The following is a 15020-nucleotide window of genomic DNA, read 5'->3' on the forward strand; positions in this document are numbered from 1 at the left end:
ATCCCACCTCGAGTACTGTGTGCAGTTTTGGGCAACACAGTATAGAAAGGATATAAAGCTACTGGAGAGTGTCCAGAAGAGGGCCACCAGGTTGGTGGAGGATATAGAGGGGAAGTCATATGAGAAATGGCTGAAGTCACTTGGGTCTGTTCAGCCTGGAGGAGACTGAGGGGAGACCTCATTGCAGTCTACAACTTCCTCACAAGAGGAGGAGGAGCAGGTGCTGATCTCTTCTCTCTGGTGACCAATGAAAGGAACTGAGGGAATGGCAGGAAGATGTGCCAGGGTAGGTTTAGGTTGGACATTAGGAAAGGTTCTTCACCCAGAGGGTAGTGGAGCACTGGAACTGGCTCCATAGGGAAGCAGTGCCAAGCCTGACAATATTCAAGAAGCATTTGGACAATGCCCTCAGACACATGGTGTGAATGTTGGGGTTGTCCTATGTGGGGAGAGGAGTTGGACTCAGTGATCCTTGCGGCTCCCTTCCAACTCAGGCCATTCTATGGTTCTGAGTGTGACATCCATTTCCACACAAGTACTGCTCCAGAGATGCAGGATATGAAGGCCACCAAGAAAAAAAATCAGAAGCAAATGGGTGTTTGGGGACTGTTTTTCCACCGACCAACCCGGAGCAGGGGCCTTGGGGTGCGGGTTTGGCTCCTGGTGCCAGCATGGAGGCTGGTGGGGCCAAGGGCATGGGCTGGGCTCCTCCACGTGGCAGGGGCTCCATCTCCTTCATAGTATCTGAAAAGGAAGTTGTGGAGAGGACAGAGCTGGCCTCTTCTCCCAAGGGACAGGACAAGGGGAAATGGCCTCAAACTGCACCGGGAGAGGTTCATATTGGACACTGGGAAAAAACATTTCACTGAAAGAGTCATCAAGCACTGGCACAGGCTGCCCTGGGAACTGGTGGAGTCACCATCCCTGGAGGTGTTAAAAAGACAGGTGGATGAGGTGTTTAGGGATATGATTTAGTAGTGGACAGGTTAACGGTTGAGCTTGATAATCTCAAAGGTCTTTTCCAACCTAGCGAGTCTATGATCCTATCACAAACGTCTTGTGTGCACGGTGATCTGTGCTGAGCAGATGCATCTTCTGTAACCACCTCTGTTTGCAGCCTTTCCTCATCTCAAATGCCAGGTCAGGCAGAGCTGCAGCCAGCTCCAAATTAACAAGATATTTGCCTATTATGAAGTTCAAAACGGCATTAAAACCAATCCTTGGAAAGGAATGTGTTCAGTTCTGAGCCCCTCACCACAAGGATGTTGAGGCTCTGGTGCGAGTCCACAGAAGAGCAACAAAGCTGGTGAGGGGGCTGGAGAGCAGGTCTTACGAGGAGCAGCTGAGAGAGCTGGGGTTGTTTAGCCTGGAGAAGAGGAGGCTGAGGGGAGACCTCATTGCTCTCTACAACTACCTGAAAGGAGGTTGTGGAGAGGAGGGTGCTGGCCTCTTCTCCCAAGTGACAGGGGACAGGACAAGAGGGAATGGCCTCAAGCTCTGCCAGGGGAGGTTCAGGCTGAACATTATGAAAAAAATCTTCACAGAAAGGGTCATTGGGCACTGGAACAGGCTGCCCAGGGAGGTGGTTGAGTCCCCTTCCCTGGAGGTGTTTAAGGGACGGGTGGACGAGGTGCTGAGGGGCATGGTTTAGTGTTTGATAGGAATGGTTGGACTCGATGATCCGGTGGGTCTCTTCCAACCTGGTTATTCTATGATTCTATGAATGGAACATGCATGAAATTTCTGGGCCCATTTACACGTGCGAGCAGGAAATCCCTTCAGCCCTAGCTCTCGCCTCGCTGCCCACGACGGATGGAGATCGCTCTCTCGCCTTGCCCAGCCCTGATAAAGCCTGCTGGCTCTCTAAACCTCCAAAACGGGTCGCAGGGGCTTTACCATCCAGCATATTCCCTGCCCACCCCCCCCAACCCCGTGGCCGGGCGCAGGCGCGGTGTGGGGCCCGCCCTTCCGCCGCCTCTCCCCGCCCTCGGAAGCGAGCGGGGCCGGGGATGCGGCGCTGAGGGGCGCTGAGGGGCGAGCTGGGGCGAGGCGGACGCCCCTTCCTTCCTCTTGCCTCTGATTTCTCTCTTTCTCTCTCTCTCGCCCCCAGCCTCCCAGCTCGGCTGGGTGCGGGCCGTGGGGAGGGGGTTGTTGTCGCTCGGGGCGAGGCTTTATTTTTAGGTTCGTTCCGTCTCGGAGCCCCTCCCCGGGCGGGACGAGGCTGGTGGCGGCGGGGCTGCCGAGTGCTGCCGCCCGGCCGCTCACCCCCGTCCTCGCCGGCCCCCGGAGGCTCCTGCGGGCGCGTCCCTGCTCCTCGGTGCGCACCCATAGGGCTTCCTTCTCAATTATTTTATGGTTATTGCTATTATTTTCCTCTTTTAGCGCTGGTTTCTCTTGCAGATGTTGCGGCAGGTGGGGGCAGAGGGAGCGGTGTGATTTCCCGGGAGCTTGGGGCGCCTCTGTCTTCGCCTTCCAGCGCTGCTGTCGCTAAAGACTTTTGTAACTGTCGCCACAAGTACGATTTCGATGGAAAATGAAGGTAAAGGTCTCATCAGAGTCTCACTGGCTTCATTGGAGCTGAGCGGATTTTTGCATGCAATGTGGTGACAACTCCTACTGGTGCGTGTGTCCGTTTTACCGTTCCAGGGGTTTGCAGGGTTGCTCGTGTGTGTTTGTCTTGTGGTAGAAATCATAGAATGTTTTCGGTTGGAAGCGACCTTAAAGATCATAGAATGGTTTGGATTAGAAGGGACCTTAAAGATCATAGAAATGTAGAATGGTTTGGGTTGGAAGGGACCCTGAAGATCATAAAATGGTTTGGGTTGGAAGGGACCCTAAAGATCATAGAATGGTTCGGGTTGCAAGGGACCCTGATGATTATTGAATCATAGAATGGTTTGGGCTGGAAGGGACCTTAAAGATCATCTACTTCTGACCCCCTGTGATGGGCAGGGACACGTCCCACAATTTTGATCTGTGTTTTGTAGTTTAAGAATTGTAGGACCATCATTCTTCTTCATTTGTGTTGCTGCTTGTTGAGCTGATTGGACAGATTTTATTCCCTCTTGACAGATGTTAAAAGCATCTTTTGAGTGTTTTAGTGCTCTGTGTGGTTGGAATAGAAATCATGTTTTATTTAGAATAGTTCTATTACGTGCTTAGTATTTGCTTGGATTATATGATTTTGTTAAAACTTTGTTTCAGGGTGAAATTGAGAAACAACAGTTGCATTTTATGTTGAAATATTTGTATATTCTGTGTTCTTAAAAATTACTTGATTTTGCTCTGTTGGGCAGTCGTTAATTTAAAAGTGGCACTGAAGCTTTGAGTACTGCTGCTTGAAATGTCTGGTATAAAGTTGTAAAGAGTATACTGAAAGAAGTTGCTTGATTATGCTTTCTTCTTGCCTAGTTTGGAAATGATTTATTGTAGAGAATTATTTAAATTTCTCCATGTTGGGCTTCAGTTTATGCTCTGGGAACCTTGAAAGCCCCTTTGATAGTGACTGTGAGCTTCTCAGATATTTCCTTTCTATTTGACACTTGGTGTTGGAAGTCTGATATCTATTTTTTTTTCTTAACTCTTTCTATAAAAAAAAACAACCGTTTTCTCTCTCTACCTCTCTTTTGTCATCAGTATTCTTTGAAGGTATCAGATGGGTGGTTTTTTTTAGGTGGCTTCTGGATTTCCTTTGCTGTAGGCTGTTGAGAGAGACATAGGAGCTCATTTTTCTCCCACCTCAGTCTGAAGAGTTAGGTGCTTTTTTAATGTTTTGACTTGAATGGAGAACTGGATTGAGTTTGTGGTATAGACTAAATTATTTTCTACAGTTGGCTATTATTCTGTTTTGAAATATGATTGTCTTCCATGACCAGAACATTGTAGTAATTGTGAAATCCATCCTGTGTTGAAAGCTGTGGAGGTTATTATAATCCAGCATTCCAGAACTCGTTTCTAACTTTAAAATAATGTTAGAATTGTCTTAATTCTGTTGATTGTGTCTTCCAACTGAATATTTTTAATAAAGAGCTCAGAACTCTTCAGGTAGAAGGAATTTTGGAGCGTATGGAGGCATCTCTAGAAGATTGGTCTTTATTTTGGGGGGCTAGATAGCTGATAGAAGTAGTGTCAGTGTCTTTGGATTTCAGTCACTTCCTTGCAAGTAGAAGATTTTTGAATGGGCGGCACTGGGGGCAATGAAAGCAAAGCAAAATAATGCTGTTGAGTAGAAATAACGTGTGCCTGTTGGGGTGGGAGTAGCCATCTGACACTTGTGTACCAAACCCAGAATGGCAGGAAGATTTTAATGCCTTTTATTGCTATTACAAAATGAGTAGTATATCATTGATACAGCTATACTCGAATTGTATGTGGTAGAGGCCTGTTCTAATTCTTCTGAATGCTGGTAGCACAAAAATGGCATTTCTTAAGTTTCGTATGGAGTAAATTACATTTAAAAATCGGTAATGTTTCTATGATAGAAGTAACTTATTAAATAAACCTTTACCTAGGGGAACAAAATAAAATATGATCAGGTACAGAAATAAATGCTATGGTTTGTTGAGGGCTTTCAAAATGGAGTAGGAGGAAAGCTAAACTTCAGTATGAATAAAAAGACTGAGTTGTTTCTCTTAACATCTGAATTACTTCCTCTCCACTCTTCCCCCCTTCCACATCTCATAATTGAGTCTCCAACGGGCAGATGTATTTACAACTATCTGCTGTCTGATTTGGTATTTCTGACCTCTTCTTCTTCCATCCATTGACATTTTGAGACAGCTAGACACTAGCAGCTTTCATATGGGAACTTTTCAGCAGTCTTGAGAGGATCCTTAATGTATCTTCTCCAGGAGACAGTTGAAGAATCTGCATAATCTTGTGAAACAAAGATTACAGCTAGACTATGTTTCAACTGCTTTTTTTGTTTTGCAAGTTCGTGTTTGAAAGGGCTCTGTAGTTTGCATATTTAGCAAGACATGGCAGGCTCCCCTCCCTCCCCCCCTTCATGTATTTGGATGAGTTCTCAAGATTGGGAAGTGATAAGATGCTTTAGAAAACTCATGTTTTCCTGTGTTAATTCAGTTTTTATAAGCAGTATTGTATGTTTACTCTAAGCTAGTTAATGTTTTGTCCGAAGACTTCCTTATTCCTGTCTCTTGTGTTGGGGTGATTATACTTCTCTAAAAATTCACGTGTCTGATGGTAATGGGAAAGAGTTTCCCGTCAGAGGAAGACTTCTCCTTAGTTCAATAAATCTATGGCTTAGAGGAATGATTTTTGTATTTCTCTTTGGAATTATAGTATTTTGTGACTTCTTGCCATCAGTGGAGCTTTTCTTAAGCTGTAGGCAGTCAGGAGAACTTGCAGCTGTTTAGATGAAGCATAACTCTGAGTGCGGACCAGGCTTTGTAATTTTTAGACCTCTCCAGTGATGCATTTGGGACGCTTTACTTCTATAATTATAGTCTGAATTATTGTCTTTCTTTTATCACTGTCTTTTAGATTGTGACAGGTTCTTTGTTCTACTGAAGACTGTCTTGTAAAAGGCTGCCTTTTAGTAGAAGAATAAAGGATACCGTTTAGGTTGCATCAACTTGAGCTTCTCTGTAATCGTAGTGTGACCTCAAAGCAAATACAGGTTGTTAAATAGGAGCACTGTTTTGTTACCAAGGTCTTCTGCAGCATTTGTTTCAGTGTTTGTTTTTAGATCATTAAGTGCCTAATGAAAGAGGTCAGAGTAACGTCTTCTCACCAGTAAACCAAAAAGACTTTCCCAAAATCATGTAGAAAGTTGGTACAAAAACTCAGACCAAATTTGATCTAATGAGAACATCATGGGTGATTCTGAAATCCTCCTTAATCTTCATTGGTTTTAGTCCTGGTTAATTTCAGCTAGTCTTCAAAGATGACTGTGAATTTCAGCCTATGGCTTGTCAGTAGTGATTTCAGGATAATTTTGATAATGGGATGAAGAATGTGAGGTATAAGTTGAGATTTTTTTTTTTCTTTGGAAAAGATGCTTTAATTGTTCGTGTAATCCTGAGATGAGAAGTGGATCATCTTTCTTAGTTGTGTGCTTGAATTTCCTCATGGGTTTCATGGATATTTTTATTATATAGTGAAAAAGGGCTTGGTTGCTCAACTAGCAGATCGAAGATCGATGAATAGATTTTGGTTTTTGGGGCAGTGAGTTATCACCCTGGACTAGTTCGTCATGGATTTGGCAGCTCTGAGTACTGATGAATGGGTGAAGTGTGTGTACATGCAACTGAAAACAGAGGGGGAGGGGATGCCTGTGGCAGCAGTGACTTGAAAACAATTTAAATTGTTCCAGAGTGGCATCACCAGTTGTTTCATGAACGTAATATCCCACAAACTCAGAATGAAATTTGTGGAAATGGAAAGTATTAGAAACTCTAAAATGGACTTGGTGTTATCACAGCAGTTGATAGTTCTTTCGACATGTAGATTATTTCTTAATAAACTAAAAGGCAAAACAATGATTTTAATAACCATTGATTATAGTTTTTTACCATCTGCAGCTTGCAGAAAATACTTTACACTTATGCTGGCAAAAACCCCAGATCTCTTCTGCTTTACTTGGAGGATAAAGTGAGAGAAGAGATTTTGGTTTTCTTTTTAAAAAAGTGGAGTCTTGACTACAGACTCATTCTGGTTGTTACTTTCCTATCTTTTAACATTGCTTTGATAACTTAAACTGCTAAGTTAACATAGCACTTGTCTTGCTTTACAAGCAGAGATTTCTTTTTTAATTGAACGGTCAGTGTCATCTTTTCATCTGCTGTTTGGCTTGTTGATGGAGAACTAGAAAATTTTAGTCTTTCTTCCCCCCCCCCCCCCCCTTTTTTTCCAATGCAGCTAAATTAGAAATGTTAATCCAGAATAATCTAGAAGTGGTTTAACATGGAATTTGCTTGAATTCAGGCATCGCAGAATGCATGTTTATTTTTTTGCTAGCTTTGTAACTCCTTTACATGGGACGCCTGTGGCATAATCTCAGTCAGTCAGGGAAAACAGTGATGTAAGGAATATGCAGACAATTGTCAGGGTAGCCAACTTAACAAAAGAGAAACAAACGTTTTAGCTTGCTCCTTTGGTAAAGAGTTGTGTGGTGAACATCGCAAGTGTGTGGCGATCTTGGAATGCTCTTCTGTAGGACTGAATGAAATGGTCTTGTTACTGCTGAAAGAAGATGCTGCTCTTAGTGCTCTGTTCTTGCCATATTTGTTTTGTTGGCTGTCATGATTGTTGAGTTTGTCTGTCTTGCTAGCCCCGCAGAAGGTTAACCTGGTCCTTCTTTCCCCTTGTGCCCTGCTTTCTGTTGGATTAGTAAGTTGTGTGGGCTTAATGTGGGGAAAATGATGAGGGGCAAAGCATTTAGACCTTCTCCTTTTAGCATAAGCAGACCATTAGCTTTACTCACTCCTTTATGTAGTCATAGCTTCAGTTTGATATAAATTCACCTATAGATCACGATGGAGTTTTGCAAGAGTGCAGTAAGTTAATACGTAGATTTTATTTGTGAGACCTGCTTTTGAATTAGTGAAAGAATGCTGGTGATGCTTGATTGACACTGTGTTACAATTGGCATTTACAGTGTGGTTTGTAGAAGCTAGAAGGAATGATAATGTTACAGTGCAGAGAAGATAAAGAAAAGATAAATGCAACAATCAAGGTATAAATTTGGGACAAGCATCTGTTTCTAATTGTTTTTTTGTAAGCGTTCTACTCTAAACAGTTAGAAGGGATAAAGGGGTTAGTGGGTTAGCAGTGCAGCCCACAGAATCTTTTACAAAGGCTTTTAAATTATTCTTAAGTACAAATTTTCTGCAGCGCTTTTTTCTGCATACATAATTCACAAAAAAAAGCTTATTGAATATGATGTTGCTACTTTCTTGATACTAATTATAAGAAAGCTTATTACCATAAATAGAGTAATTATGCAGTGAGTTATGTTTGCATCTAAATTGGCATGCCACTTGCTTGGTCCTGACAACTCTTGTAAACAGCAAGTTCAGGATTTTTTTAATTAGAAATTTATTTTGTCACATTATGAAGTAACTGCATAGCTGTCAGGGATATAATCAACCATTGGGTCTTAGAGCTGCATTCATAATTTTAAGCAAATAAATACTGAGCAAATATTTCTATTGGCGTTTTTGCTTTATGTAATCAGCTAAAGTCTGTGTGTGTCATGGATACATGCTGTATATCACAGGGTGCTGAAATTCTTTATTAGTGTTTGCTGTTCCAAGAGCTGTCCATCATTTTGAGCAGCTCAGCGCTTCGGAGTGTTAGATAGAAGCAGAATATTGGAGAGAAGCCATATGATCTTATTTCTAAGCTTAAATGTTCTCTTCTAGAAAGTTAGCAGCTCTGGCAAGATTTATGACTGATATTTAGACTCCAGGTCTTTTGGCCTTCAACTTCTAAGAGGCTTCATGTGAATTAGGATTTTAGCAGAGGCATATGCTACTTGGAGTCAAGTGAGGTACGACCATTGGTGCTCTCTGCCTTGGGTGATGAGTCTGAACTGACCCAGTGCTATTTAGTGTTAACTTCTTTTCATCAAGGCATTAGCATTGATTTGATCATTTTAGTGTGTGCTTTGGTATCTGTATCTTCTTCTTCTGATTAATAAGTCATGACAAATGTATGAGATGTTCAAGCAGACTTCTGCGATGTTCAAGGGGTGGTTTTGAACGGGAAGAATCATAGTTGAATGTTTTGGCTAATCGAGTACAGATTGCTCTGCTGTGTTTGTCAGTGCATTCTTGGTAACTGATGCCACCTCAAGGCTTTTAAAAACTAGGCTTTAAATTCGTCATAGTATGTCCTCCACAGTATGCAGAAATGGTAAATCTTCTGTAGCAATGGCAGACAAAAGTCTGAATATTTGGCAGTCCTAAGTTTCAACTGTATGCTATGTGAGCGGGCTAAAGGAAGGTAAGGTGGTTTGGACAGACACGGTGTTGGGGATTTAGTCTGAATATTTGTTTCCATTACTCCTACAATCTACAGCACTGCAATCAGGTTAAGGTAACATTATTTTTGTGAAATATTTTCTCTAGCTAGAGAGCAGGCAGTTGTTATTCACAAGGCTTGCAAGATAACCACACGGAGTATACTAAGATCGCAGAAAATTGCTCAGCTTTACTGTTGTGCTGGTAGCCTCAGTTGAACTGGGTGTCCTACTTTCTTTTCTATTTTTTAAAATTAAAGAAGACAAAAAAAACCCCCAAAACATGAAAGAGTCACATGCATTTCAGGTTGGGACGCATTTTTCTGAGAAGTATTTTTTTAGGAGGTATTTTTAGTACTTGAAAATAGCTCTTGAGCTTTGTATACTACTGTAGAATTACTAAGTTGGATGTCAAATGGAGCGTTGCAGTCTTTATTACATTGCTTGATGTAGATAGGCATTGAGAATAGGTGTGTCTCAAATATTTTAGGACTTCTGAGATTAAGCAAACCTTGAATTCAATGTTAGTGGTGCCAGTATTCAGAGCTGTGTTTCTTAATTGGTCAAAAATGTCGAGGTATTGTGTACCTCGAAGGAGTAGAGTTCTGTGTTGTGGCTGGTGATTCACCACAGTCAAAGTCCTAAACGCTGCTGAAATAGTATTCAAATATAAGGCTGTTTTTTTTTATTTTAGTTTCATGGGGCAGCTTAGCACATTGTTCTCATAATTTGGGTATTGGTATTTCTTTGGTTAATGGGTGGTGTCTGCCAGGTTGAAAATTGCGCATTTTCTGTAAAGTCTTACAAAATAACACACAATAGAAAGGTGCTGAAACTCTGTGACCTCCCAGGATAGAAATTACTCAGCAAAGAGAACTCATTAATGCAAATTAGTGTTTCACTTTCCCTCTGGCTTTAACAGAGACAGAACTTTTCTGTGTGCACTTCCTTTGATGCTGAGAATTCTGGTAAAATGTTTAAACTAAAATCCTATTGAATGGGAGCAAATTCCTTTGAATATTAGAATACAGGACTGCTGCAGCTGTTTCCCCAGAAGTGAAAAATTATCACACTTTTCCAAAGGAGTCCATTCAAATGAAAACAGTAGACAATAACTTCAAAGGTTTCAAAAAAGTATTTCTTCTCCTGATGAAACAGTGTCTGGTAGAAAACAAGTGTCTCGTTAGTCTGCAGGCTTCAACCTATTGGGGGTGGGAAAGGACAGCTCTTTGCAGTGACAAGTAAAGTACTCTTTATGCAAATTGGTCGTGGATGTTTGTGTTGAATGAGTGTTGGCACTTTAGTTGATGCTGTAAGAAAGCAGCATTATTTCCCATAAAGCTATCTGTCAAAGTATAGTACTTTCTGACCAGCTTCTTTTAGATAATCCATGTATGGAGGGTGTAGTGTTTAATATCAGATGTGTGTATTTGAAGGTGCTGGATGTTACGTGGGATTTCTAATGTAGCAGAATGAGACATTTGTACTGTGTTTTAAGTGTATTTTGTAAGCTATGCTTAGCAAAACATAGAAATTGCAATACACAGTTCAATCACAGTACCAATGTGATTTCCATCGCCAGTTTTTGTAATATGCTCACCATCATAATGCTGAACATCCCCAGTTGCCGGAAAAGAATATGTGGGTTGAAAACAGCTCAAGCTTGTTGTTCTCTTTGAAGTATGGTTGGTTATTCAGTGCACGTGCTGGGTTGAGCCACAAAGCCAGACCAGCATGGAGAGATGTGTAAGTCAGACATTCACATTCTTTTGATGCAATCAAGAGGGAAACGTTTACGTCGCCAGTTGATCCACTCAACTGACATAATTGTTTTTCCAAAGTAAAGGCCGTCTTCCAGTCCCCATTGTGTTGCAGTAAAGTTAGCCTCTGCTACTGCTGTGGATAGTCACACCCTACATTATTTTCCAAGCTGCGTGGGCACGTCACCCTTGCCCATCTCCTCTGAGCCTTGTGTTATGGGGGTTTATTGGTCAGTTACAATATTTGAGTATTTTTCATATCTAAATTTACAGGATTTTGAGACTCATTAGAGAAATTGCTCGTTGAGAATACAGGAAGTAATTGGTCTTTGATTTAATCATGTATGAGTTACAAACTGTACATACAGTGCAGTCTGTACAGATGAAGCTGCCCTGAATAAAATTTCTAATTTTCTGCACATCATTAAAAATGAGTTCAAAAGCCAGGAATAAGACATTAAGTAATGGAATTTACTTAATCAAGGTAAGTTTGTAACTTCTCTACATTTATAGTTTGTGAGCCTGATTGCACTGATTTTTATATATTTTGCTAAATCTGTGTCCACCCCACTCAGCTGATTCCATCTGCTTCTTTTCATAGAATCATAGCATGGTTTGGGTTGGAAGGGACCTTTAAAGGTCATCTAGTCCACCCCCCTGAAGTGAGCAGGGATATCTTCAACTAGATGAGGTTGCTCAGAATGTTAGCGTAACTGGTGAATCTCTCTGGAGATTCAATTCCTGTTAAGATCTGGCAGAGCTGCACAGAGGAAGTTGCATCGTAGTCACAACCATATTGATTGTTGCTTGTTCCAAAACAGTTTGAGGGCTTTCTGTATGCTTTTCTTCACCCTGCCTCTGCTTCTGAAATACTGCTGTATGTCCAGGTTTTGCTTCTGTGGATTTGCAGTTGGTCTAGGACTTGCTCATAGAATTGTTTAGGTTGGAAAGGACCTTTGAGATTGAGTCCAGTGCTTAATATAGCACTGCCAAGCCACCACTAAACCATGTCCCTAAGCGCTGTATCTACGGATCTTCTAAATACCTCCAGGGATGGTGACTCAGCCACTTCCCTAGGCAGCCTGTTTGAGAGCTTGACAACCATTTTGGTGAAGAAATTTTTCCTAATATCCAATCTAAACCTCTCCTGTCACAACTTTAGACCATTTCCTCTTCTCTTATTATGTTTGTTGGGAAAAGAGACCAACACCCACCTCACTAAGTGCTGGGTTTTTTTTTTTTTGTGCTAGGCTTTTTGCTGTGTCTTGTCATCACATGGTCATTGCTTTGTGGCTGGGACCTGTATTGAAATTTTAGGAGCAGCTTGCCTTCTAGGCAAGTCGGGGAGGCAAAGATGCCAGGGACATCTAGTGAAATAGATACTTCTAAGGTCATTGCTAGAAGGTGTTCCTGTGGAGCCACAGTCATGATACGGAGGAATGACCTATTTAAATGGAGAGTTTGAAGATGGACAATAAGATCATTAAAGATATAGATCTCTAAAACCTCTAGTCACCATGTCCTGTTGAGCTGGAGAAGACTTTGCACTGATGCTTCATATTTGATGGAACTGGCAGAAAAGGGAATTCCATTCTGGGTGGAGTCTTTTCCTTAAAGATACCTTTCACAGTCAAGAATCTTTGCTTGGTGGGAACTGTTTCCGAAGTCCATGTGCACACACAGGGGCACTTGAGCCTCTGTGCTCACTGACGTCTTGTTGATCTTTAATTCTGTGTTTCAGGGTGCCAGACAGTGCAGAAGAGGTAGGTGCTTGGTATTTTATTATGTTACCATGTGCATGTCTACAGTAGTAGATCTATTTGATGTTGCCATTCTGGCTCTGAATTGTGCAGAACTGGAGAAGAATGTGCTTAGTAGGCTCTGAGCTTTCTAAACCTTTTAGTATGCATCACAGGTAGTTTGATTATACAGAAAATTTGGGTAACTTGTAAGTTTCAATGTTTAGTATTCAGTGAAACACCTTTTTATTATGTTGTTGAACACTATCATTTTTTTCAGTATGAGGAAGCAGATAAAAAATGGAAGCTCATTCTTATGATGTGCAAGGAAGTGCCGATTCTTTTGGGATCCCTAGAAGAACAGCACAAACACTTGCAAAGCAGATCATCATTAATAACTCAGAAAAAGGGATGGCAAGATATAAAATCATAAGTTCTTTCTCATACTGGGAACCCTGGGATCATAGGGCTTTGAATATATCTCTCGTCAGGGCATGGCACGCTGTAGATCTAGACTACTTTGAGTTCACTAGTACTCTTATGGGGTTTAGCTCACATTACAGGTTCATCAGTCACTGATAGCAGTAAAGTCTGGAATGTGGTTGGACAACATGTCCTAATGTCCTTATCTCATTAATAAAGCTGCAGTTCCTGAGCAGGTGCATGTAATATTTCAAGTGGAAAAGACAGCTTACTGTACATATACTTATGATTAAATGCACACTGATTAATTGCAGATTGATTATGTGCACATTCATTAATTTTACTATTGATTGGACACGGCATGATTCAGTAGCAATCATGCAGTAGCCACAGTACAGAGGCGTGTACCTGGATGTGGGTCACTAACTGCTCACACAATAATAGTCTTACAGGCTGATCACTACAAACAAGTCAAAAGGTCTTTGTAGTACTTGAGTTAGCTTAAAAGGGATTCAATTTTACAGGGACTGATGGGATAGATTCAAACTGACTGAATCAGCTGTTCAGATGCACAGGAAGATTCAGAAGAAAGTAGTGGGTATGGTTAAGAGGCAAATACTGGAAAACATGTGGAGCTGATGCTTTCAGTCATCTTTTCACATTTCCCATTCTGCTGCAGTGCTTCCCGAGAACTGGCCCTATTAACCTGCAGTTTGCCAGTGAAACTTCTTGTGTTGTAGGGTTAGTAGTTCTTTCTGAAAGTAAAGTGCCTAAGCCTAGGCTTTTGAAGGAACTTCACAAAGAAATAATTAGCATTTCTCTTTACTTACCTCAATTTTCATTGGTTTTTAAACTTCTTCCCCCTGCCACTGCCCCAGCCTCCCCTTCTGTTGTTCTCAGTAGTTTTGTTTTACACCACTTTTGTGTCTTGCACTTGTGGGTCAGTTGAGTAACCACATTTAACATTTACTGGACTTTATATTAGTGAAGTAGCAAAAATGTTTTGGTCACAAATTTGTCTAAAAATAGAGAATGCTCTAAATTTTTAGACTGCTGTCAGTTAATGTAGGTTCTGCCATTTGCATTCTCTGAAGAAGCATGCCTAAAATTTCCACTTAAGAAATAATTGTAAAAATATCTCAATGTTAGTGAGCCCTACTGATTAATAATGGGCTGTTTCTACTACGCTGAGAAATGGAATGGTAGAGGTAGCTTGTTGGTACTTGGTATTAGTCATGGTAGAAAGAGAGCAGGCAGGATTCTGTAATGTAGGAGGAAAAAGAAGCAGTAGCACATTACCGTTAACTAGGTATTTCTTTAGAGAAAACAGGAAGGAGCTCTGAATTTCTGGTAGTGTAAGCCTTCCAGCCTAATTTGTATTAATTTTGATAAACACACTTTGGTCACAATTTTTGGCCCTGTGATTGGTGAATGTTTCTTGGTCCAGAAATGGTGGTGCGTGTATATTGGAAGTGGTCTAAGAAAAGTCTTTCCTGAGGCAGCTATTTATTTTTGTTAGTTAGCGTCCTGCTTCTTTGTTCCTTGGTAATTAACTGCAAGCAGGGAATGGGAAACTGTAGTCACAGCTCCAAAAGCTTCAGTGGTCATGTACGTGCTGCCTATCTGATTAGCAGCATAGGCCAGTATAATTTCTAAGCCCAAGTGTACATATAAAAACGTGTCCTGCAACAAAGTACTGAAGTGTTTCAAGGTATCAGCTGATAGATATTTGAAAACTGATTGTGATATATGATGGGAAATCATCTTCTTATATGTGGGTTGATTTCTTTAATATAGGATACTGTGGCTTTGTTGGATACGCTAAAAAGGTGTTGCAGAAGCCCATAACTCCAGTGTGCAGATCTGGGCAGCAGTGCGAAGGACTGTAGAGTGTTCGCGAACAGTGTTAAGTAATCTTTCCCCTGCTTCGTGGAAATAAAGCATAGTAAAGGCAAAATTATTTGCTTGAATATAGTTATCCTGTTCCAGGAGATAGCAAGAACTTTTTTCCAACTATTTTTTTTGGACCTAAATCTGTTGGTTTGAACCACTTTGTATTTTGGAAGGTAGATGAAGGGAACAGTGATCAGTTTTTCATTGGCTAAGCAATTGAAT

The 15020-nt window shown here is 41.3% G+C and overlaps 1 protein-coding gene across 4 annotated transcripts in view; it reads left to right on the forward strand.

Moving 5' to 3' along the window:
* Nucleotides 1–15020, forward strand: part of ATP2C1 (ATPase secretory pathway Ca2+ transporting 1) — a 96640-nt gene that overhangs the window by 41165 nt on the left and 40455 nt on the right. Inside the window, exon 1 of one of the 4 annotated variants that reach the window (XM_069859998.1) lies at nucleotides 2383–2619. The exons of 2 other annotated variants lie outside the window; for them this stretch is intronic. Coding sequence is in view for 1 of the 2 variants with exons in the window: in XM_069859997.1 (XP_069716098.1) it covers nucleotides 2534–2539 (6 nt within the window). In the remaining variant the exon portion in view is untranslated. Of the gene's footprint in view, nucleotides 1–2382; nucleotides 2620–15020 lie in introns of those variants that run through there. One more of the 4 variants, XM_069859997.1, reaches the window with a different exon arrangement.

Source organism: Phaenicophaeus curvirostris, chromosome 6 (genome assembly GCF_032191515.1).
Source record: "Phaenicophaeus curvirostris isolate KB17595 chromosome 6, BPBGC_Pcur_1.0, whole genome shotgun sequence".
In the NCBI taxonomy this organism is placed as follows: Eukaryota; Metazoa; Chordata; class Aves; order Cuculiformes; family Cuculidae; genus Phaenicophaeus; species Phaenicophaeus curvirostris.